Here is a 22,793-nt window from a genome sequence, read left to right on the forward strand (position 1 = left end):
GGTGAGAAGCTGCATCCCGCTGGTGGCTGCCTCTGCCCTGGTGGGTGTGTGCTGCTTTCCCAGGCTGGGAGCATGGCGGGGCAGGCTGAGCAGGTCGGGAGCTGCTGGGCCTGTCTGCTGGGGTGGGGACAGCTGGGAGCTGCTGACAAGGGGCTTTCAGGCGTCGTCTCGGGCTGAGTGTGCCCGGCCTTCCTGTGCCAGCAGCTCCCCTCCACGTGTGCCCACGGGCACCAGCGAGGGACCTTCTCCGTGCCCTGGTGGGGCTGGGTCAGGATGGCCACGCTGTGCCCGCTGGGCTCCTGGCTGCAGTGGGGTGAGCCCCATTGTGCTGAGCCAGCAGCTCCCTGCCCAGCCCTGCTGCTGCGGGCAGCAGTGCTGACTCAGCGGGACCGGGCAGGCGGTGGCAAGCCCGGACCGGGCCTGGCCCTGCAGCGCTGCCTGCATCCCCCAGCGTGGTTCACCCTCCTGTTCCTGCTGTGTGCTGCAAGGCTCCTGGGGTACAGATGTGCTCAGCTACCTGCCCACTGCTGTAGGCACACATGCGTGTACATCTGCACGCAGCTCTCCTCCCCCGAGCCGTGCTGATCTCTGTAAATCTGCTGCGCAAAAAAATCTTATCCTGCGTGCCCTTATCCTGTGAGCCCTTCCCGGCTCGGGGCTCCTCGGTGGAGATGAGCCGATGCTCAAAGTCCCATAGGGCAGTGTGTTTCTAAGGAGTACAGGGCAGCCAGGGCTGTCTGTGGGGCAGGTTCACCAGATCCTCCCCTGCTTCCCCTCGGTGCCTGGCAGTGGAGGAAAGCTGCCTGGGGCCTGCCGTGCCCCCCCAGGCCCTGTGCCCGGAGGCCAGTGCTGGGCAGGGATTAGCTTTAAGCCGATTGCCGCTGCGCGCTGGGGAAGCGCTGGGATGCTTCACGGTGCAGAGGGAGCATGGCTGCCCCGGGGGGCTGGGAGGCACAGCTGGGCTGACCACTTGCCAAGGGGTGACAGAGGGGTGGTGACCCCCAGTAGTGTTCTGAAGAGTAGGGCTGGGGGGAGGGGGGAAAGAGAGCGTTTTCCCCACAGCACAGGAGGGTTTGATGCTGCAGAACGCTGCAAAGACAGTGACTTTGTAGGAATCTTGGAGGAGGAAGAGGGATGAGATGCCCAAAAAAGGGAGCATGGCAGCTCGGCCTTGGCTCCCAGAGCTGCTGGGAGGACCCTGGGGCACTGCTGCTTTCTGCAGGCAGATTCATCCCGCGAGGAGCAGGGAGAAACCAGGGTGCCCTCCTGCCGCACCCAGCCCAGCCCTCACTGCCGCGTCCTTGCTGCAACTGTGACTCAGAGAAGCACGGCAACATCGGTGACTAACACCAGGGCTGTGTTCAGCACAGGGCAGGTGTGATTGCCCTCGTAGTCATCGACATGGAGCACCATCCTGCCCACCCATGGAGGTGCTGGGACTCTCGGTGTCTCTGAGAGGGCTGTGCCTGCATGGGTCCCTGCTCAGAAGCTTTGTGTGTCTGAACACCGGTGCTGGGGGGAGGAAGGTGGGAAGGAACTCTCATTTTGGTGACAGCTGTGAACCAGGAAAACTCCCAGGGAGAGCTGCCCGTGGTTGAGGTGCACTGGCTGAGATGTGTGATGCTGGCAGCAGGGCTGAGACCCAGCTGGGATTGCTCATGTGGTCCGAACTGAATCTCTCTGTGATCAATAATCTGGCTGGGGAATTAAAAAAAAAAAAAAAAAAAAAAAAGTGGAAAAAGGAAGAAGGAAACAATGAAGAAAACAAAAAGAAAAACAAACCGGAGTTGGCATTTCCTGCAAGAAGTGCCGTATTTTTTTAATTTGTGTGTGTGTGTGAGAGAGAGGAACCGCGTGGCATTTAACCCCCCCTCCGCCAGCAGCAATCCACACGGGCCGCCTGCTCCGAGGCAGCACTGCCACCTGCTGTCCCCGCCGCTGTCCCCGCCGCTGTCCCTCCCGCACGACGCACCGATGCTGCCCTCGGCGGAGCGGAGCACGATGCCCCGCGGATCGCCCTGCGCTGCTCTCAGCCCCATAGAAACTGCTCCGACGGTTCCTTGGAGTTGACACCTTTATTGGCACGAGGGCGGCTCGGAGACCCCACGGAGACCCATCCCCCACGGAGGGCACCAAAGGCCACCAGAGGTGTGAAAGGCCACCGGCCGTGTCCGCTCGCAGGGCTGTGACTGTGGGGACGGCTGTCACACCCGGGCCCTGCACCGCCCCACGTCGGGGCTGCCCGGGATGGGGGGATCCCGCTCGCAGCCGCAGCCCCATACCTCGTCCCCTCTCCTTCTCGGGGTTGGGCCGCCTCTGGATGCAGAGCCGTGACCCCAAGAACAGTATTTCCAGGAATCCCCAACACAGCGCCTAAGGGATTCCTGGGAAAACTGGACCCTGAGAGCACGGCGACCACAGCTCCCACCCGCAGCACCCCTACCCACCCTGGGAGCTCTGGGCATCCTGACTGTGTGCTCGGGTCTCCCTCTGCCTCAAAGCAAACCTTCCCCTTCCCTTGAAGGATTCAGAGGGGTAAGCCCTGCCCCGTGGCTGTGTCTGCAGCCCCTCTTGGATTTTCGGGGGCACGCTGTGTGTCTGCAGGCTCTGTTCCCTGTCCTTCCCCATCAGGGGCTGTATCCAAAGCACGGCTGGGAGAGCCCCTGCTCCCACAGTGAGGGGGCCCAGCCCCAGAGACAGCAGTGGGGTGGGGTGGAGACAGATCCCCACCTCCAGTGAGGAGCAGTGCTCCCATCTCACAGCACAGTTCCTTTGTTCCGTCGGCATCGGTGCTCCCAGCAGGCGGCAGTCCGGGGCTTGGAGGGGTCCAAGGGCACAGTTCCTCCCTTCCCGAGCTACAGTGCTTCATCTCAGACTCCCAATTGACCAGAGATGCAGCACTGCACCTTGGGCTGGGAGACATGGAGGAGCCCCCGGCCGCGCTCGATGTGTGCTGTGCCATGCATGGCTGCGTGTGGCTGTTCCTCTGGGCATCACAGCTGCAGGATAGATGGGGCTGGCAGGGAGCAGGGCTGGGCAGGCTGCAGCATCACACACATAAACCTCTGTGCTTGGAGAAGGGTTGCACACTGGCCACTGCTACATCCTGACCGTCTGTGGGGCTGCAAGGCCTCAAACCTGGCTCAGCACTCACTGCCTGTGGTCCCAAACCACATGGATGTGTCTGCTGGGGTTCCTGTAGAGTATGGGACTGTCCCTCAGCAGGGCCAGGCACCCCTGGGGCTGTGTGGGATGCAGGTCTCACACAGTGCATTCTCCCTGGGGGACGAGGAGCATGTGAAAGCCCTGAGGAGCCCTATCCCTGTCCCCATCCCTGTCCTCACGAGGGAGGAGCCTGCAGCTGGGGGGTACCTGTGGGAAGGCCTCAGTGCTGGTCCCAGGAGCTCAGCTGCAGGCAGGGCTGAGACACCCCTCCTGTGTGGGCCCAAGGGGGGGAGAAGGAGGATGGGAGGATGGAGGGAGCAGCCGAGCACAGAAACATCTCTTGCAGGCGAGCACTAACATCCTGAGTAGTGCTAGGGCGAGATAAACACACCATCCATCACAGCCGTGTCCTGCTGCTGGCCCCGGAGCTGCAGTGCTCCCAGCAGCCTGACAAGAAGCAGATGGTGCAGCTCTAGCACGAGGCCCTGCATCCGGCATGCCCCTCCTCCCCCCAGTGCACCCAGCTGGGAATCGGGCACCCACAGCCCCTGCCACCATCCCCCAGCTCCGCAGCCCTGATTTATTGGGAGGAAAGAAAAAGAAGAGCCACACTGTGCAACAGACTCCATGTGCAGCTCATGGTGTGAGTCACCCAGCAGGGAGTGCTGGGAGCCGCCTTTGCCGGCGCTGGCTGTCCCTGCTCCCAGCCCTGAGCCCCAGCCAAGTGTGGGAACAGCCATGGGGCTCTGTGCCATGGGGCAGCACTGCTTGCAGGGCCCTCCTGATGTCCCATGTCAGAGCTCAGCCTCCCAGCCCCGTGCACTCCCTGTGAGCAGCTCTCAGGGAAGGGGCCGGGCTCCTTTTAGCAGGGAATGGCCCCGGGCTCAGCGCTGCCCTGGGATTCAGCCCTGTTCAGGGGGCTGCTGGGTTTGTGCGTGTTGCTGCCAGCATCCAAAGGGCATCCAGTGCAGACAGCACACTGGCATGCCAGCTCTGCCCTTCTCTTGCTGTCCAGGGATGTACAGTCTCTGTGCACCTCCAGCGTCTCCAGCGATGGCCGTGTCCCTGAGTACTCCCATGGCCAAGGCTGTAAAAGACAGAGAGCAGCAGTCAGTGTGGGGCAGTGAGCTCTGGGGTCTCCCCAGGCAGCCCGTCTGTCTCCCAGCACCCCAAGGCACTGCAGACAGGTTCCTGGTGTGGCACTGCAACATGGGGACTCAGGTCTGGTGTGAAGCAGGGCACAGTCAGGCACCTGGAGAGTGCCATGCATCCCTTGTAAGGCAAAGCACAGCCCATCTTCTGCCCGACCCAGCACCTCCACCGTCCCCAGCTCTCCTCCTTCCTCTGCCCATCACTTTCTGTCTTCATGCCCTCTTCCCTGGTAGCCAGATATCCGAGGGTCTTCAAGCCACAGCAGCAGCTCTGTGCACCACAAAGCTCTGCGATGAGCACAGCATTCAGAACCTCCTTTCTCAAATGGGGACCTTCCCTGGTGCATCCAACTGTCCCCCATCAGTGCCGGTGACATCCCTGCTGAAGCCAAGCACTGCAGGCAGCTGGCACTAGGAATCAGAGTCTCTGTTCAGCTCTAACTGTGTGTTCTAGTCCATGTGCTGTCCCCAGCCCCAGAAGGGCATCAGCAGTGCCTTGCCCCAGCCCTGTGTGGGGGGCCTGGGGACCGCCCCATATCCCACTGCCACCACCCTGACAGGCCTTGGTGGGAAAGGCCGGGATGGAGGCTTCTCCCTGCCTGCAGCGTGGGGCTGGGGACCTCAGCTGCTGTCCCCGGGGAGGTGTTGGTGGGCGAAGGAATGCCATGAAAGGCGGAGGAATGCCCCAGGCTTTGCATCCCACTGGTGTGGGAGGCAAAACATCTGCTGTGAGCTTGCCCTGCTCAGACAAGGTCTCAGAGAAGGGGGTGCTCCTGTCCCCACTGAGGTCTCCACGTCCTCAAGAGGGGCAGAACACCCAGCACGGCGAGGCCTGCCCTGCTCCCTTGTCTCTGCTCTCATTTCCCAGTTTCACAGGGAAGCGGAGCTCACCCCAAAGCACATGTGGCTGCCCCCCCACACCCCACACTCTGCTGCCAAACTGCAGCCGGGCAGAGGGCTCTGCCCCTCCAACACACACTGCCGGAGCCAAGCGCTCGACCCTCCCAGGACCACGGTGTCCGAGGAGGGAGCACCCCCCAGGCATCGCTGCTGCCCCAGCCCTGCTGTGGGGGCACTCAGAGCAGCATCCCTCAGCCTCCCCACAGCTCACACGCCGCTCCCCATTGCAGCTCACACGCCCTTAGGAATTCCATCAGCCCCACATTGCTCACCCCTCTCTCGCGTGGGCGCGGATGTGCCGTGTGGCTGCAGGGAAGGGCGCTGCCAGCCGCCACCGCGTGCCCTCTGTAGGCCGGGCAGGGTGCTCCCTATGCCCCCCCCTCCCTCCGTCCCCACGGGCGCTGCCCCGCGCTGCTGCCCGCGCTCACCTCCGCTGAGCTCTGCGGAGCCGTGTCCCTGGCCGGGCGAGCCGGCAGCGCTGCGTCACAGCCCTCCCCGCGGTTACAACACTGCGCCCTTTCCCCTCTCTGCAGCGGCCGCTCCTGCAGGAAATGTCCTTTTTTAATAACAGTTGGGATTTGTTTCCTCCTTGAAATTCCCTGGCCTTTTTCTCCAGTGGGGAGGGCCCTGACACAAGTATTGCTTCAGCCTGGGCCTTGTGCTGGTGGAAGCCTCGGACCTCAGCAGGACTCTGTCCCATGCTGGGTAGGGGGTTCAGGAGCTCGAACGGCATCAACATCACGTGCCCCAACCTGGCCCCAGCTCCCCCCAGCTGAGCCACCCTCCTGGCAGTCCAGCTGTGACCCCCAGTGCCACCTCCACCGTGTGGCAGCCGGTGAGGTGAGCACTATTGTATGTATGCTCCTATTGTACTCATATTGTACCATGCGGTGTCCATGCACAGCATGATAGCAGCAGGATCATGGGGACAGGGACAGCTCTTGCTCACTCAGCTCTTTGGGGACTGAAGTCACTGAGCTATGGGAGCAGCCCCAACCAATGGGTGCTGCCTTCTGTGGCTCTGCATGCAAGACCCTCTGGCCCAGGCAGCTCCTTCCCTGGGGCCATGCTGAGCACCAGTCCAACCAGCACCTCCATCCCGCCAGCCCCGATGGCCTCCTCCCTCCTTCCCTTGCCTATGTGGTATTAAATCAAAGGTTTATGAGAAAATGGTGGGGCCGAGGGAGATCCTAATCTGGTCACAGGCTGATTAACCCCAAGTTCAGGCTGCGGTCCTGATGCTCAGCTATAAATAGCTCTGCCTTCCCTTTCCCATCCTCCTGCCGGGGCTGCAGAATTTCTGCCCTTTTATGGTCAAAAAGGCAGATTTGGAGCCCGTGCAGCCCACATCTCCCATGCTGGGGGCGAGCCAAGGGGGCCCAGGGGGATGCTGCTCTTTCTCTGTGGGTTTTGCTGGGATAAATTATGATGCCAAGAACAAAGGAGCAGGTCTGGGGGGGCTGCTTCTGCAGCTTGGAGCAGGGCATGGGTACAGAGGAGAAGGATGTGCCTGGTTTGTGCTCCTTGCAGGGCACGCAGCCCCCTCCTGGTGCCAGATGGCCTCATCTGGAGTCTCTGCATCTCCAGCTGGGCTCAGGGCGGTGATGCCATGGGGACAGCAGACAGGTGAGCAATGTCTGGGAGTGCCACCTCCAGGCTGCCAACCCCAGTGGCACCTCCTTATTGGTGACAGTGGGCAGTGGGACAGTCCTTGTACTCCTGGCATGGCAGCTCCTGCCCGTGGGAAAATACCCTCTTGTCCCCCCTGCAGCATGGCTGGCCATGCTGTGTCCGTGCGGGTGGACAGGTGCTGCTGGCTGTGCAGGGGGAGCAGAGCCACACAGCACCAGCGGAACTCAGCAGGGCTGAATGGGAGATGGGATCTGTGCAGACACATGGCCGAGGAACGGCAGAGCTGCGCAGCAGCCTGGCCTCCTCTGCAGCTTCCATCCATCGCCTTTCCCACGGCCTTGCTTCTTCCTGCTGCCTCCCAGCCAACCACCATAACCCCTGTCCTTATCTCGCCCCCCACGCACGGCAGGACTCAGCCCCATCTCCCCCAGCGGCCCCATCCCAGCAGGACGGTGCACTGGGGATGGGGCACAGTGAGCCTGCCTGACACCCAGGGCAGCAGGAGCGTGGGAGCAGCCCGGGCCGGCCCTGCTGTGCTGTTTACATGGCACATTCCGGGTCCAGAGGAAGTGGTGCAGGGGTGAAGTCCCTGCGGGGGTAGGGGGCTGTCACGTCACCAGCCCCCAGCCCTCTGAGGAGAAAGGAGCCTAGAGCAAAGCTCCCCCGTGAGACTGCTCCCTCACAGCGCGGGCAGAAGCAGGGCTGCTCCAGCATCCTCAGGGCTCCCTGCTGACCCCCAGCTCTGCTCCTCATCCCTCCTGGCCGTGAGGCTCCCAGGCACTGTGGGGCACCACCAGCCAAGCTCTGGGTCTCTGTCTGCAGAAGCATGGCTCATGGAGCTGTTGGCGCTCCTGGCTGCTTATCGGGGCTTTGTCATCTTATCTCTGCTCCAGCAAGGGAGCGGGGGGGCAATGCAGCACGTCCTGCACAGGGCAGCCCCATCTGTACATTACCACCCCAGCAGGGCCCCACCTCAGCTCTCCCAGTCCCACTGAGCCCTCTGAGACACAGAACTCTGAAAGAAAATACCCCAAATGTGCCAGATCCCTGCAAGGACACAAGGCACAGAGGATGATTTAGGACAACGCTGAGCTCACACTGGCTCTCAGGGCACCGTCTTCCTGCCAAGCCCCCAGAGCTGGGCTGCCCCATGCAAACCCTATGGGACATTGGCACAGCCACGATGTGAAGCAGAGCCCTGCACAGACCCCAGGTGCTGAGGCTGTGCTGAGCTGAGCAGCACCAGTGAAGCTGCAGTTGTTACTACACTAAAGCAGAAGCATGAAGACACTACTGAGCCTGTCCTCAAAGGGACAGTTGAGTCCACAGCCACTGATGCAGCAATCTGGGTGCTCCCTTTCATTTTGAGAACCCCTCCTTGGTGTTCCCACTGACACCATGGTGGGGCTGCAGGGGCTGTCCACACACTGTTGGCTGCAGCCAGGGAGCAGCAGGGTCAGCACCTTCCCAGCAGGTCCGGTGAGCAGAGCAGTTCAGTGAGATCAGCTATGGGGGAAAGGGAGAGGGAAAGGAGGTAAAATGTGTGGGGATGGAGCTCAGGTAAGGAGTCCTGGCTGGAGGGAGGAATCCTCTGCAGGTAGCAGCCAGCAGAGAGCATCACCACGGCTGGGTGTCCAGCACAGAGCACCTGCATGAGGCACAGTGGGTCCCAGGCTCTACTCTCAGCCCCCATGGGCTGCAGCCCCTCAGCTGAGGGATGCCACTCAGCCACCTCCCAGCACCTCCCAGACCACAGTGGGGACATCCCTGCAGCGTGGGGGCAGACACATTCCCTGCAGTGTCAGGGCACTGAACTCACTGCTGGCACCTGCACCCCTGCTGCCCCATGGGGAGCCTCAGGCACTGCCAGGACACACTGCTGTTCTGCAGCCACAGGGAAAGGGACTCAGAAGATCGCTCTCATGGTGATACCCCATGCAGCTCACCTCTGCACACAGCGGGCACTGAACTGATCCGGAGCCCTGCAGCACTCCAGAAGAGCCCATCCCCATCAAAACACGACAATCCCCAACTCCTCCAGCCTGCACTGGGCAGCTCTGTCCCTCACCTGCACCCAGAAGTGGGAGGGTGCCTGCCACAGCATCCTCAGCCATAGTGCTGGAGCCCAAGATGGGTCCTGCTACACTGCTCTGCCCCATGGGACCGACTCTGCACCACACTGTGTCCTCCCTGCCCTGTGCTGGTGTACAGGAGCCCTCAGTACCATGTCCCTGGCATGGGGTCAGCCCTCAGACTCTCCCCTTGGTCTCTGCAGCAGTGTCATGCCAGCCTGGCACACGCTGTGCCCTGTCTGAGCCAAAGTGCCCAGGGTGCTGTGAGGACACCCCAGAGCAGGCAGCCAGCAGAGCCCCAGCACTGTGCATGGGGTGCTGGGTAGGAGAGAGGGCTCGGAGTGAGGGAGCAGCACTGCCCGGCACTGCTGGCTGCAGTGTGCTCTGCTTCCCAGCCCAGCCTCCCCCTGCACCAGGTCTGTTCTACTTCCCTCCTCCGTGTGAGTGTGTGTGTGTAGCTGGCCAAGGTCAAAGGATGGTGAAACGGCTCCAGAGCTCAGATTTCCAGCCTCTTGCCTCATTGTTTGCTATCCGACTCCGGCGCGCTCCCACAGACATGAGCAGCTTGTGCTGCTTCTCCCCCGCATCGGTTTCAGTTCTGCAGCTGCACCCCACAGCACCCCCACCGTGACTGCAGGGTGCCCAGCCTGGGCAGATGCCTGCAGCTGGCAGCCCCTCTCCTGCCACGGCCTCATGGAGCATTACAGCCCAGTTCCCACTCAGCATCACAGGGCAAAGTGGTACCCAAAGGCAGCCACCCCCATCCCGCTCAGCCCCCATGGAGGTGGGGATGGGCAGAAGCTTTGCTGGGGGTCAGCCTCAGGCAATTCTGATCAGGCACAAGGCTGATCCTCTGTTAGAATAGAGAGAGCAAGAAAATGGAAAAAAAAAACACCAAAAAACCTTAATCATCTCCAGACCGCCTCTCAACAAGCGTGGAGGGAAATGCCACTCCATCCAGGAGCCACCCAGAGCTGCAGCCTGTCTAGACACAGCCTTCCCCAAATTCCTGCTGATAACTGCTTGGGAAATCTGTGGCAGAAGCTTGTATGTATGTGTGCATGTGTGCTGGAAATGAGCTCCTCTTCCATCAGCACAGTGCTGTGGGCTGGGGCCCAGGACTGGGCACTGCATCCCAAATGTGGGCATGTGGGCACTGCGTTGGGACAGCACGAAGGCACTGAGGCCAGGTGCTGCAGGGGTAGCAGCTGCAGGGATTGGGGTCATCACTGGGTGCCCACCCCTCTCTGTGCCTCAGTTTCCCCATTGGTGTGACAGGGAAAGAGCTGTGTGGGGGGGAAGTGATGGGTCAGGTTCCTGGAGGGGACATGTCCGAAAGTGAAAACACTGGCACGGCCTGTCGGAGCACCTGGTGAGTGCTTCAGAGCTTTCTGTTTGAGGTTTTGCTATGAGTGGAGCCAGTAGTAACATGAGCATTGCAGTCACAGAACGTGGGGAGCGATGTGCCGTCCTTCAGCAGCGCACAAAGGGCAACGTGAGCTCAGTGACAGGGACACAGCAGGGCTGAGCCACTGCATGACCCCACTGCTGCTTCCCAGGGGGGCACAGTGGGACGGGGACAGCCTGGGACTATGGCACCGTGGTGTCCCAGAGATGCTGAAGTGCCCCAACCACTGTCACTGCAGCCCCAGGGCCAGGCTGGGGGCTCAGGCATGGCTCCCATGCCATGACCACAGTCCTCTCCACCCAGCTGGCAGCCGCCTGCCCAGCAGCAGTGCCCAGTGAGCGGCCTCATTCTTCACCACCTTGCCTTTTTTTCCATCCCAGGTGCACACAGAGCAATCTTCCCCTCGTCCCACAGGACCATTCCTGCCTCCAGACCGCCCCACGTGCCGCTCGCCCCATGCACATCCCTCTGCAGCACCAACGGGGCACATCTGGTGCTCCTCCACTCAGCACCCCAAGCCATGCCCCGCTGCTGCCCGCCGCCCCACGCCGTGTCCACCCCATGCACCCCACGGGCACCTACCTGCTGCCCTCTCCCACATCACCGCAGGGCGCGGGCACGCGGCCGTCACCTCCTCCCGTCCCATTATAACCGGCACTGCGGCCCCACACTGCCCGCTGGGGTTTTTTAAGCAGCTGGCACGGGAGTGCTGGGTGAAAACTCCTTCCATGCGGCTCAGAAGCTGGAAAACCTTTTTCTTTTTACCTTATATGAGCTGGAGAAGGAGGCCAGGCTCCGATGGGCGCATCTGTCAGGGGCGCCGCGGGGACCCATTGGCTGGGGTGCCGTCACGTGGCCCCGCGCCCTGACCCGCCGCCGCTCAGCTGAGTGTTGGTTTTACCCCCTAAGGAAGGGCCGCTTGACAATTTTCATATTTCTTCTAAATTTGGAGATTTCAGACAATGCTGGGAGGCTTGGCTCAGGATGCCAGAGGCCCATGTGGAAGTCATTAAGTCCGAGAGGGAGAGCGGGAGAGAGGGGGAGAGCGGAGCACGGGAAGGAGGGGTGCGGGGCGCGGGGGGGAGGAGGTGGGAGCAGCCAGCCCTCGCCTGGGAACGACTTGGACGCCTCGGGGAGAGTCACCCAGAGCTGCAGATCCCCACAGCCCTCTGCCCATGCTGCCGTGTGGGTCTGGGGGCTGGCAGGGGGTGGCAGCGGGGCGACGCTGGCGGCTGTCCCACTGGGGGAAGGAAGCGGAGATGCTCCCTGGCCCGGCTTGTGGTTCCCATCACTTTGAGGAGCTCCATCTGGCCTGGGAATACGGCGTTCCAGCAGCCGCGGGGCCGCACGCACGCACAGGGCCGGCCATGGCCGTGAGAGCCTGAGTCGTGTGGATGGCACCCAGCACCCACAGCTGCTCCGTGGGGCTCAGTGTGGGCCCATCACCAGCCCCCAGTCACCTCTGCTCTTGGCAGCTGTGCCCTGCCCGCCCCAGTGCCGATGATGCTCCAGCTCAGCATCCATTCCCATGCGGTGCACACTCCGAGGGCCCAGCAGGCAGGGTCTGCAGAGAGGATGCCTATCCCCATCACCTGGCCCCAGAGCTGTTGCGCCTTTGTGCCAGGCTTTGCACAGTGTGATGGCATTTGGTCTCCCCCTGTCCCCTGCAGGACAGAGCTTGGGCAGGTCCCCGGGAGGCTGAGCAGGAGGAGCAGGCTCAGTGTGTGCTGGGGGCTGGGGCGCATGCAGCCATACTAACCCTGGCAATGCTCAGCACCTGCCCTCGTGCTGGGCACCCTGTGCTGGTACCAGACTCAGCCCCACACCGTTGGCAGTGGGTACTGGTACGGGCTGGCTGGGCCATGCTGAGCACTGTGTGCATCAGGAGCACCTCGTCTCGCTGAGCCCTGCTGTCGGTGGGCTGGCTTTGTGCGAAGCGTGGATAAATGCTGCCATTAAACAACGCCTATAATTAGAACCCAGGTTTCCTAAATGAAGTGAAAAATGTAACGTTAGCCTCTGTTTGTTCGCTGGATGCTGCTCTCTTGTTCCATGACCCAGTGGGGTCATGCCCTGTGGTTTCTAAGAAGCCTTAATAAGGTAATGTTTAGGAGGTTACTATCTTTACAACTCTTGTCTTATTACAACTCCATAAGAAAAACATTTAGGGCAAAGCAGGATTCCACGGCGCGGGTTTGTTTTCGTTACTCCTTCAGTAGGATGCTGCCCAGTGAGTCCCCTCTTCAGCAGATTCTGTTTCTGTACCCCCAGCAAAGCCACTTTTCCCCACTCCTTGCCCTCAGCTGTGCATGAAGGTCTGTGTGCTCCCAGCAGCCCCAGTCCTGCTGCAGGAACCCTACAAGAGCAGTCCCAGGGGCTGAGATGGCTCCAGCCCCCCTCCCCACCCCCCCCCAAGGGACAGAGGAGTGATGGCAGAATTCCCTCTCCAGCCAGCACTGCTCAGAACCAAACACATCTGAATTTACAACATGAATTTACAGCCTCCTCATCTGCTCATTGACGTTATAGGGGGTGTGGGGTTTTGCTCATCTAGTGCTGCAGTGCCGACGACACGGGCACGACATGGGCAGAGGGTGAGCCCAGCATGGAGCAGCTCTGGGGGTGACCTTCAGCAGCAGCCGGAGCTCAGCACATCCCAGCTGGGAGCACAGCACAGGAGCAGGGCAGGACCCCCCTGCTGGGTTCCCAGTGGTGACAGCTCCTGGGGCTGCGGGTCCCTGCACGTGCATGACCCCGTCCCCAGCCCTGCGGGGAGGAGAAGGAGAGCCGGGGCAGACGTCAGTGTCACTGCTCAACTTTCCATTTACCTCAGCCCCACGTCGCGCCCTGGGAAAATGGGAACTTGGACTCCTGCCTGCAAGCTAAAGCCACTGAAGCCCTAAAAATAAGGCCCCTTATCCTTGCAGACCCAGAGGGCATCGCTGCCCTGGAAACATGGCCTTGGGTGCTCCCCACATCCTCGCAGGGGCAGCAGGGACTGCAGCGCTTTGCCATCTCCCTCCCTCAGAGCTGCTCTGTCCATTCCACAGTGACCTCTGCTGCCTGACACAGAGCACAGGGCTTTGCTGGGATGGGAGCTTATCCATGTCCCTACTGTGGCCCCACTGTTCCCCCTCATCCCGGGGCAGCAGAGAGGCACCGGGGGACGGAAGGAAGCAGCGTGCTTCTAGGAACCAGAGCACACGCAGTCTTTTTCCATCAGGTGCTCTGTCTCCAAGAGCAGAAAGTTAAAGAAAACAAAAGGCAGGAGAGGAGAGGGACAGGAGGAACCTGCACGTCTGGATCGTGTAACAGGCGACGTGCTGTAAACGCTGATGGATGCTGGTGGAGCCGTGCAGGATGTGTGCTGCTGGCAGCCGCCTCTGGGTTGGGATGTGCTGCTGGGAGATGTGGGGTCCCCCAGGGCCGAGCACATGCAGTGCTGCATCCCGACACCAAGCCCTGGCTGTGCTCTGCAGCACGCAGGAGGGCTGTGGGCACTGCTGGCTCAGGGCTGCCAGCAGGGTGCCATCCCACAGGGTGCCATCCCGCTGGTGGGTGCCCGTGGAGGGCACTGACCCCGCACGAAGCAGTGACGTCCTGGCTGCCTCCCCCAGATGTGTCTTTGTGTTTACTTAACCAAAGGAGCAGACAGAATTCAGCACTTTTTGTTTTTCCTTTTTTTGAGAACGGGGAGTTTTAATTTCTACCAACCAATCTTTTTTTCTTTTTTTTTTTTCCAGCAAGCTTAAAATAAGCCCTTCTGGCCTGGGTGGCTCCACAGCCGCTCGCACACCAGCGCAGCATTTGTGCAAATATGGATGTGAGCGCCGTGCTGCAGGCGGGTGCTACCTGCAGGGGCACGGGGACGTGGGGGCCCAGCACAAGCACCGCCAACCCAGCTCTCCTCCCGTGCAGGGCAGGCTCCCGCCAAGCCGGCTCATTGCAGCACACTCATATCTGATGAGTGGAAAATGTTGCTCATGGGAGATAGGAGGATGCTGTAGACGCAGCCCCGTTGGCTCCAGCTGCAGCTGGGCACGCGTACAGGTGCTCTGTGTGGCACTGCCCAGCGGCAGGCTCCCACCCAGACTGAGGGTGACAGCTCTGCTTCACATGGAGCAGCCCCACGGCTGTGGATGGCTGAGCTCTGGCTCAGCTGAGGGCAGGACAGCAGATCTCATGATGGATGGTTGGGAATGACGCACCCTGGTCTCCTTTGGCTGGCAGATCAGATCCACCCTGTCTGGGCACCGGCTCCCATTCTTTAGGCTCCAGCTTCCATCATGGCTCCCGTAGCAGTGGGGCAGGCAGGAACAGTGCAGGGAGGCAGCAGGGACAAGCACGGACAGCAAAACACCACATCATTGCCTCTCCCCTATGGTGCCCGCATGGGGGGGAACCCTGGGGAGTTTCCAGCCCTTCCTTCCATCGCATGGGCACACGGCAGACCCTACACACCCTGCTCCAGGCTGGGGCTGGGCACAGCCTGCAGCCAACCCAGTGCAGTGCTGTCCCCCTCCCATCCACACACCGCGGCCCCATCCCTGGCGCAGGGCTGGTGGGGAAAAGCCGCCTCCCCCAGCTTATCAAATTTGGCCATGTCTGAAAAGCCCTGTTTCCTTTTCACCAAAAAAGATCAAAACTGGGTAATTGGCTCCCAGCACGGATGCCTCTGAGCCTCTCTCATGTGTAAACAGCATTGCCGAGCGCTGACACAACGCAGGCGGCCGCGCAGCCCGGCACCCTCTGGGCACAGCCAGGGGCTGCACTCTGCCCCGTGCTGCCCTGGGGTGCACACGACCAGGGCCGGGTCCTGGGCTGTGGGGTCCCAGGCACTGCAATAGAGTGGGTGCAGGTGGTGGCAGAGCCCCCTGACAGGTGACAGAGGTGACGCTGCTCACTGACTTGGAGGTGCCACAGACCTGAAGCACTGTGCTGGTGAATGCCCCTGGGGATGTCAGCGTGTTTCCTGCGACAGCTCTGGGTTGTTGGGGCCAAAAGGAGGGGAGACACATTTGGAGGAGGTGATGACTTTCCCCCCATTTTCTGGGTTGAGGCCTAACTCCTGGACTGGGAAAAGGAAGTAGAAATATTCCACTGCTCTACAAAGCACAAGGGCCTTCCAGCCTGCAGAGGGGGGATGTGTTGCAAGCAGGGGGCATTCCTCCAGTGGCCATCCCAGACCTGGGGGCAGCAGACTTCAAAGCTCAAAAGTGCCCCCTAAGGAGCAGGGAACAACACCAGACACCTCTGCAGACAGTGATGCCGGCGGGTTTGGGAGGGGACGGAGGGAGGGATGGAGGAGGGACGGAGGAAGGGCACTGCACCGCGGTTGGGTGGAGGACAGCACCACCATGTGGTACAGCATCCTCCTGGCTTCTAGGAGGAGGACTGCATCCCCACCCCCGCGCCCTGCCCCTCCTTTAATAAGCACCCGCAGCCCCCTGCCCCGGGGACAGCACCTCCTGTGCCTCAGTTTCCCCCACTGCAGCATCCCCAGACTCAGCCTCGGGATGCAGCACAGCACTGGGGCAGCATCCCCAGTGCACCCCCAACCTGCAGCTCCGGGCACAGCCCCAGGAACAGCCGGCGGGGGGGAGGGAGGGTGGCTGGGGATAGAGAGCGGGGGTGCAGGCTGCGATGCTGCCATTGCCTCGCTGATGGGTCACGGGGGCACTTGGGGCCAGCCGGGGGAAGAGGACTGTGGTCACGGCGTGGGACCCTCAGTCATCTCCACAGAAGCCCCATGCTACCTGCACACTGTGCCACCAGCACAGCGCACAGCCACCGTCCTCCCGCCAGCACCTGCTCCAGCAGCCTCCCCACAGCCATAGGAAAGGCTGTCACCGTGCTGTCACCGTGCTGTCACCGTGCTGTCACCGTGCTGTCACCGTGCTGTCCCTGCCAGCAGAACCCCAGACCCTTCTCTGACACAGGTTCTGCCCGTGAACCTCTCTGCGCTGCCCACTCCAGGACGCACAGCCAGGGCTGCTGCAGCCAGCACCCGGGGAGGAGGAGGTGGCCGAGTCCCAGACCACGCTGGCCCTGGCCCTGAGCTGCTGGCACCTCGGGGACGCGCCGGACACACCTCCGGGGAAGCGCAGCGGGGCTGGGGCTTTCCCTATTTAGCTGCGGGGCACGGCTGTGCCAGCCGCAGTGCGGGCAGGCTCCGGCCCTCTGCCGCGATGGAGCGGGCTCCCAACCTGGTAGGTACCTTGCTGCGGCGCGGGGCTGCCTGCTCGCTTCCCCTCTTTAATGCCATCGCGCACACGCGTGTTTGCGGGTGGTACCTGGCTCTGTTTGCTTTGGAGATGCTCGCCCCTGTGCACGGCACGGCACGGAGGGGACAAGGCAGGGTGTAAACCTGCGGCGGCCTCAGGGCACCGTGGCACGGTGCAGGAGCAGAGCGCTGCACTCTGCCCCGACCCCGCACCACGCAGGACGGTGTCACTGCGGGACCACGGGCAGGGCGTGGGGCTGCCTGGGCCGGCTGCAGCCACGCGGAGAGCAGGGCTACAGAAAGCAACTTTGTTCAGCACTGGGCAGCATGCCGGCTGCCGGCACACGGAGCTCGGCCCTGCGAGGCTGGAGGGAGAAGGAGAGGAAAAGGCACCTTTCTTTCTCTGTCCTCAGAGCAAGAGGGAGAGGAGGGTTTGGATAAAGATCCCATTCTTGCATGTCTCATCTCTGAGGTCTCCTTGTAAACGCGTGGAGCCCCAGGTACACCCTGAGCTGGGTGTGTGTGCCTGCTCCCGGCACGCTGCCACCTGGGGATGCTCAGGGCAGGCACAGGGCCCCCTGGGCTCAGCTCCCTGGACAAGGATGCAGCCATGAGCATCTCCTGGGGCTCAGGCTATGGGCTCACCACGACCACGTGCCCACCAACCCAGAGTGCACGGTGCCACCCCAATGACAAAAAATAGAGCAAAGTGTCCATCCCCAACTCAGAGATACATCCTTTTGCACAAGCTCTGCAGCGCAGGGCAGCCGCACACTGCACTCCTTTCTCTTCAGCTTCTCCTCTGCATCTTCACCTTCGCCATGGTTCTGGTGCCAGAAGCCAAGGATGAAAGCAGAGCAGCCAAGGGGAGGAGAAGGGGCCCTTCACGGCTCCCCACGGCCGCTCCCACCCTGGCCTGGGCCCCGGATGACCCCTACACTCCGATGGAGGACTACGAGCGCAGCATCCAGGACATGGTGCACCAGCTGAGGAATGGCTCCGAGCCAGGTGACACCAAGTGCCAGGTCAACCTGCGGCTCTGGAGGTCCAACCGCAGGAGCCTGTCCCCCTGGGCTTACAGGTAAGTGTGGGGCAGGGTCCTCATGGCTGCGGGGCTTTGGCAGGGCCACGTACACTCATCCACTGTTGGCAGGTGCAGTGGTGACCACAGCTCCGGCATCCCAAAGCCACCCACAATGCAATGCTCTCCGTGTCACCCCGCAGTGGTGCCCACCCCCACCCCACCTGCTAGTCTCACCCTCCCCCTAACCTCCCATTGCTTTCCTTATCCTCCAGCATCAACCACGATGCAACGCGGATCCCTGCAGACATCCCTGAGGCCCGCTGCCTCTGCACAGGCTGCATCAACCCCTTCACCATGCAGGAGGATCGCACCATGGCCAGCATCCCCATCTACAGCCGGCTGCCCGTCCGCAGGCTGCTCTGCGAGGTGGGGCACAAGGCCTCTGGGAGGAAGAAGTGTCAAAAGAAGTACCAGATGGTCATGGAGACCATCGCCGTGGGCTGCACTTGCATCTTCTGAGGCTGTAAAATGAACCCCCTAAAGTCATCTCTGGGCATCTAAGCAGCTTGCTCTTGCTTACCAAGCATTGCCAGGCTCAGCACTGGGGCAAGGGGAGTGCCTCCAAGGGCTCCCTAAAATCCCCCTGCAGACTCCACCAGCCTCAGGCCAGGCTGGGGACACCCAGTGCTGGGGTAGCCCTGCAAGCAGCCCAGACTCACTGAGAGCTCCCAAATCCCCAGTGAAAAGCCGAGGAGAATGGAGGGGGAAGGTTCTCACCCACCACCCTCAGCCCCATGTGCAAACTGCAGCCCAGGGCCCACCATAGGTGAATGGGGTGGGGAGCAGCTGATGTCCTGGGGAAGCTGAGGCAGCTTTTGAGGTCCTAAATAATAAAGTGCATTGCTGGCCCCCGTCTGACCCACTCCATGCCTCAGCCTATGGTGTCACCTGGGATAGAGGGGATGTACCAAGCATGGAGGAGCAGCAGAAGGGCCCCACTCCTCCTCAGCCAGCATCTACCTGCTCCCCCTGTGGCCTTGGCTTGGAAGCCCCATGAGGTCCCACGAGGACCTTTTCTCACAGCTCATTCCAGTGCCACCCGAGCAGGTGAAGGGAGAAGCCTCCAGCGCATGGCACAGACAGGCAGCAGAGGGTGTATTCCTCAAAGCAAAACACGTTCACGTCATCTGGACGCTCTCCCCCTGCCCCAAGCCCCGTGGTGACCCCAAGGCAAGAAATACTCCCCCGGCCACCACAGGCAGCAGCTCCTGGCCCACCACCACCCAGCGCATCACAGCTCAGTCTTCACCTTGTGCATCAAGTCCTTCTGGTCTATTTTCTCCAGGTCCTGGTACCAGCGGTTGTAAGCCAGGAGGGCCACGTTTTTGGCCGCCACGGCAATCATCTCCATGGAGCTGGCCACCCACTCCACACCGCTGAGGTAGAAGAGGTTTTCGTGGAGCACGATGGGTGGCAGTGACTTGGCGGAGTCGTAGCGGGGGTGCGACTGCCACTCTGTCACCTGCACTGAGTAGTAGGACCTGAAGAGGGTCTTCAGCTGCTGCTTGTCCAGTGGCTGCTGGGAGAGGACACGCCACACCGCCGCCTCCTGGGGCTGCTTGCGACGGAATGCCGCCGAGACGTTGACGGGACAGATGTTGTCCATGGCGTTGAAGAAGAGGGAGGGAGTGTCAGTGGTGAGGATGCTGGCGAAGGGGAAGAGCTTGGGGTCAGGGAAGCCGAAATAGGAGGAGTTGAGGTAGCCGTGCACCACGGAGGTGACGGAGGGCTGGAAGGTGCCTGAGAAGTTGTCGATGGGTGGCTCGAAGTTCTGGAAGCTGAAGTTGCTCCTGCTGGGGTGCAGGGCAGCAGTCACCACCACCATGTCATAGAATGCTGAGCCCTGGCCTTCGCTGCTCGTGTAGTGCACCTGGTACAGGGCTCTCCCCTCTGAAGAGAGAAGGCAGATTGCAGGTGTAGCACTGACCTGAGCTGTATGGCCCCAGAGCTCCACTCCCTGGTCTTCCAGTGCTGGACCATAGCTCTGGATGAGTTACTAATGCTTTAGGGCAACAGAAAGAGCATTTTACAGAGCCTGGGAGAGAAAGCTTCAAGAGAAGCTTATTCTGGTGAGGTGAGGGAGAGAAAGCTTCAAGAGAAGCTTATTCTGGTGAGGTGAGGTGAGGTGGAGTGGGGAAGGGCCACCTTCCACCAACCACAGCTGTCCAACCTTCTGCTGTGTTGGAGTGGGGGGCAAGCCTGCAATGTGGACAGCACCAGTGGGAATCTGTGAGCCCAAACAAGGGACCTAAGGGACCCCACGGCTGAGGTCAGCGGGGCAGGGCCAATCCTCCCAGACAGAGAACCTCCCAGAGCCCCCAGCATCCACAGAGCCCCCACCACTCTCCCTTCAGAGAATCATTATGGTTGGAAAGGATGGCTAAGATTATCCAACCATCAACCCATCCCCATCACGCCCTCTCCAGCCACAGACCCACACCCCAAGGCCAACAGCACCCGTGGGGGCACAGGGCTGGAGCAGACCCTGAGGTCAGGCTCACCCGAGCTGTGCAGAGAAACGCCTGTCACCCTGCCATGGATGATGTTGGCTTTGGTCAGCTTCAGCAGGCCAGAGCACACCAGCTTGTTGCCTCCTTCTACGGCCCAGGTGCTGCCCTGGGCCCCCGCCAGCGACATGGCTCCTGGGGAGAGGAAGCAGAGGGCGCTCAGGGCTCTGCTCGGGGACAGACCCCAGGAGGGACACTCATACGTGGGCAACGGAAGCTCACCTGCGAAGGCGGGCACCAGCACGGACTGGCCATAGCTGGAGCGCAGCACGGCTGCAATGACATCATCCACGAAGCGCTGCGTGACGCCCACCTCCAGCAGGGCCTCGGCCACCGAGCGCTGCGTCATGTTGACAAAGGCCTCACCCCCCAGCGAGCGCAGCAGCTCCTCCAGGCTGGAGAAGGCGTAGCCGTGCGCCTGGTACTTGTAGATCCTGGCGGGGATGGCAGCACGCAGTGAGGTCCTGGGGCACTGCGGAGACCTCCCCCCCTCCTCCCCACCACGTCCCTACCTCATGAACTTCTCCATCACCTCCTCCACCCACATCTGCAGGCGCAGGAAGCTGATCCCGTAGTGCCACCAGAGCCGGAATAGGTTCAGCAGGTACCAGTCCGTCTCCTCCAGCACGAAGTGCTCCCCGCTGAACACCGCGCTCTTCCCCGGCACCTCGCGGCGCTGCCGGAGCCCTGCGGGGAGCAGAGGGGCCCGGTGGGGTGTGGGCAACGGGCTGAGCTCCTGCACGGGCAGCAGGCAGCAAGAGAGCCCACGTGCTCAGGCATCCCACGGGGCGGCCCCACTGCAGAATGGGACAAAGCAATGGGGCTCTGAGGTCTGCCTGGGATTGCTCTGCACCACACCGCACCGCACCGCACCGCACCGCACCACCCCTTCCCTTCCCTTCCCTTCCCTTCCCTTCCCTTCCCTTCCCTTCCCTTCCCTTCCCTTCCCTTCCCTTCCCTTCCCTTCCCTTCCCTTCCCTTCCCTTCCCTTCCCTTCCCTTCCATGGTGCGGACGCAACACGTTTGGGGTGCTGGGACACGTCGTGCCCATCGTGCCGAGGCAGCACCGCATCCCCCCCGGCACGCGGCTCTCACCCAGCGTCTTGACGAAGTCCTGCATGTGCAGGCTGAGCGCGTGGATGGACGCGGCCCGGCTCTCGTACTGCTGCTTGTTGACGGTGACGGTGGCCAGGCGGCCGCCCACGCCGCCCTGCTCGTACACGTCCAGCTGCACCTGCGGCCCGAAGTGCTGCTGCAAGAAGTAGGCGACGGCCGAACCGCCCAGCCCGGCGCCCACCACGGCTGCGGGCAGAGAGGGGCCGCGGGTCGGCGTCGCTCCCGGGACACGCGGCCCCGCCAGGCTCCGGGGTCCCACCTCCTCCCCCCTCCCCCCCGAGCCCCAGCCCTACCGATGCTGCGCGGCGGGGCGCGGGCGGCAACGGAGGCGGTCAGGAGGGCGGCCAGGGCCGGCAGCAGCGCGGAGCACGGCGGGGCCATGGCGAGGGGGGAAGCGGCACCGCGCCACGCGGCGGGCACGGCCCCGAGACCCACGGCTGCGGGAACGGCACTGCCCCGCGCTGCGGAGCGGAGCGCGCGTGGCCCCGCGCTGCGTTCGTCACTGCCGCGCGAGGGCGTGGGGCGGTGCGCTCCGTTCCGGGGGAGGAGGGGGGGAGGGGCGCGCGGCGGCGGAGCCCCGGGGCCGCCGGGGGAGCGCTTCCCTCGCTCGCGCTGCGGATGGAGGTGGCTGCGGTTTGCAGGCTCCCGTTGCCGCGGATAGATCCAGAAGAGCCGGCATTTCCCGGGTAGCGAAGGCACGGAGCGGAGCCGTCACCGCTGCTTCCCGGCAGCGTGCGGAGCTGCCCCTGCGATGGCAGGTGCTCAGCACGGAGCAGCTAGACGGCCCCCAGAAAGGCCGTCTCTTTGCTAAGATGTTTATTTTCCCCCTAGGCAGAAGCACGCGGGCACGGCCAGGCCTGCTGACCTTCAGGGAATAAGGCAAAGCCTGGGACGGAGAACAGGGCATCTGTGCACAGGGAAGGGAGAATGATGGCTGCTGCAGTCAGGCCGCATCAGGAAGCCTGATGTTGTCCCCATTGAAAGCTTCAGGTGCTCGGTGATGGCACGAGGACTGAAACAGTCAGCACATAGCAAAATGAAGCAGGAAGGGAACAGAGTGACAGAGACGACACAAGGCAATGTATTCCATCTGCTAAGAGCTGAGCAGAACGAAGCAGCAGAGGCACAGCCCTTCCAGTGCACAGGGCCACTCGGTTACAGTGATACTCGGAATGGGCAGCAGGGAAAGGAAAGGAAGCAATTGCAATTCTTTTTTTTTTATTAGCAAACAGACAGCATCTGGACATGTAAAGAAATTCAGCCCTTTCCAACATTAACTCCAATGTTGTTGTCAATTGCTTGCACCAATCCCACACTCAAGTCTCTCCCTCTTCTGTACAGCCAGAACTGCTGGGTAAACACGGCACAGAAACACAACATACAATATGTAGAGGTTCATACAGTATATATAGGGTTCTCACCAACTAAAATGGACTAAAGATTTTTGGAGATCAGCAACACTTTGTTCATTCGACTTGGCAAATAATATCAAAACATCTCATGTTTTAAAATTAAAAAAAAAAAGACTACAATAT

At 61.7% G+C, this 22,793-nt stretch overlaps 2 protein-coding genes across 3 annotated transcripts; one reads left to right on the forward strand and one right to left on the reverse strand.

The window, feature by feature from the left end:
* Positions 1-17,405: 17,405 nt before the first annotated feature.
* On the forward strand, positions 17,406-18,541 carry IL17B (interleukin 17B). Its single transcript, XM_065734536.1, has 2 exons — positions 17,406-17,632; positions 17,848-18,541. Exons 1-2 carry the CDS (start codon positions 17,496-17,498, stop codon positions 18,092-18,094), a joined length of 384 nt encoding a protein of 127 aa, XP_065590608.1. The 5' UTR covers positions 17,406-17,495; the 3' UTR covers positions 18,095-18,541.
* A 212-nt stretch (positions 18,542-18,753) lies between these two features.
* On the reverse strand, positions 18,754-21,672 carry PCYOX1L (prenylcysteine oxidase 1 like). 2 transcript variants are annotated; one of them, XM_065734971.1, is made up of 6 exons: positions 21,552-21,672; positions 21,238-21,444; positions 20,655-20,829; positions 20,365-20,576; positions 20,137-20,277; positions 18,754-19,525 (listed from the first exon to the last, which is right to left on the reverse strand). In XM_065734971.1, exons 1-6 carry the CDS (start codon positions 21,637-21,639, stop codon positions 18,867-18,869), a joined length of 1,482 nt encoding a protein of 493 aa, XP_065591043.1. In that variant the 5' UTR covers positions 21,640-21,672; the 3' UTR covers positions 18,754-18,866. The 2 variants fall into 2 exon arrangements, with proteins under 2 accessions (XP_065591043.1, XP_065591044.1); XM_065734972.1 differs by having other exon boundaries at positions 21,238-21,376; positions 21,552-21,608.
* Positions 21,673-22,793: the final 1,121 nt, after the last annotated feature.

Source organism: Cyrtonyx montezumae, unplaced genomic scaffold (genome assembly GCF_038088225.1).
Source record: "Cyrtonyx montezumae isolate F1298 unplaced genomic scaffold, pur_monq_1.0 scaffold_18, whole genome shotgun sequence".
In the NCBI taxonomy this organism is placed as follows: domain Eukaryota; kingdom Metazoa; phylum Chordata; class Aves; order Galliformes; family Odontophoridae; genus Cyrtonyx; species Cyrtonyx montezumae.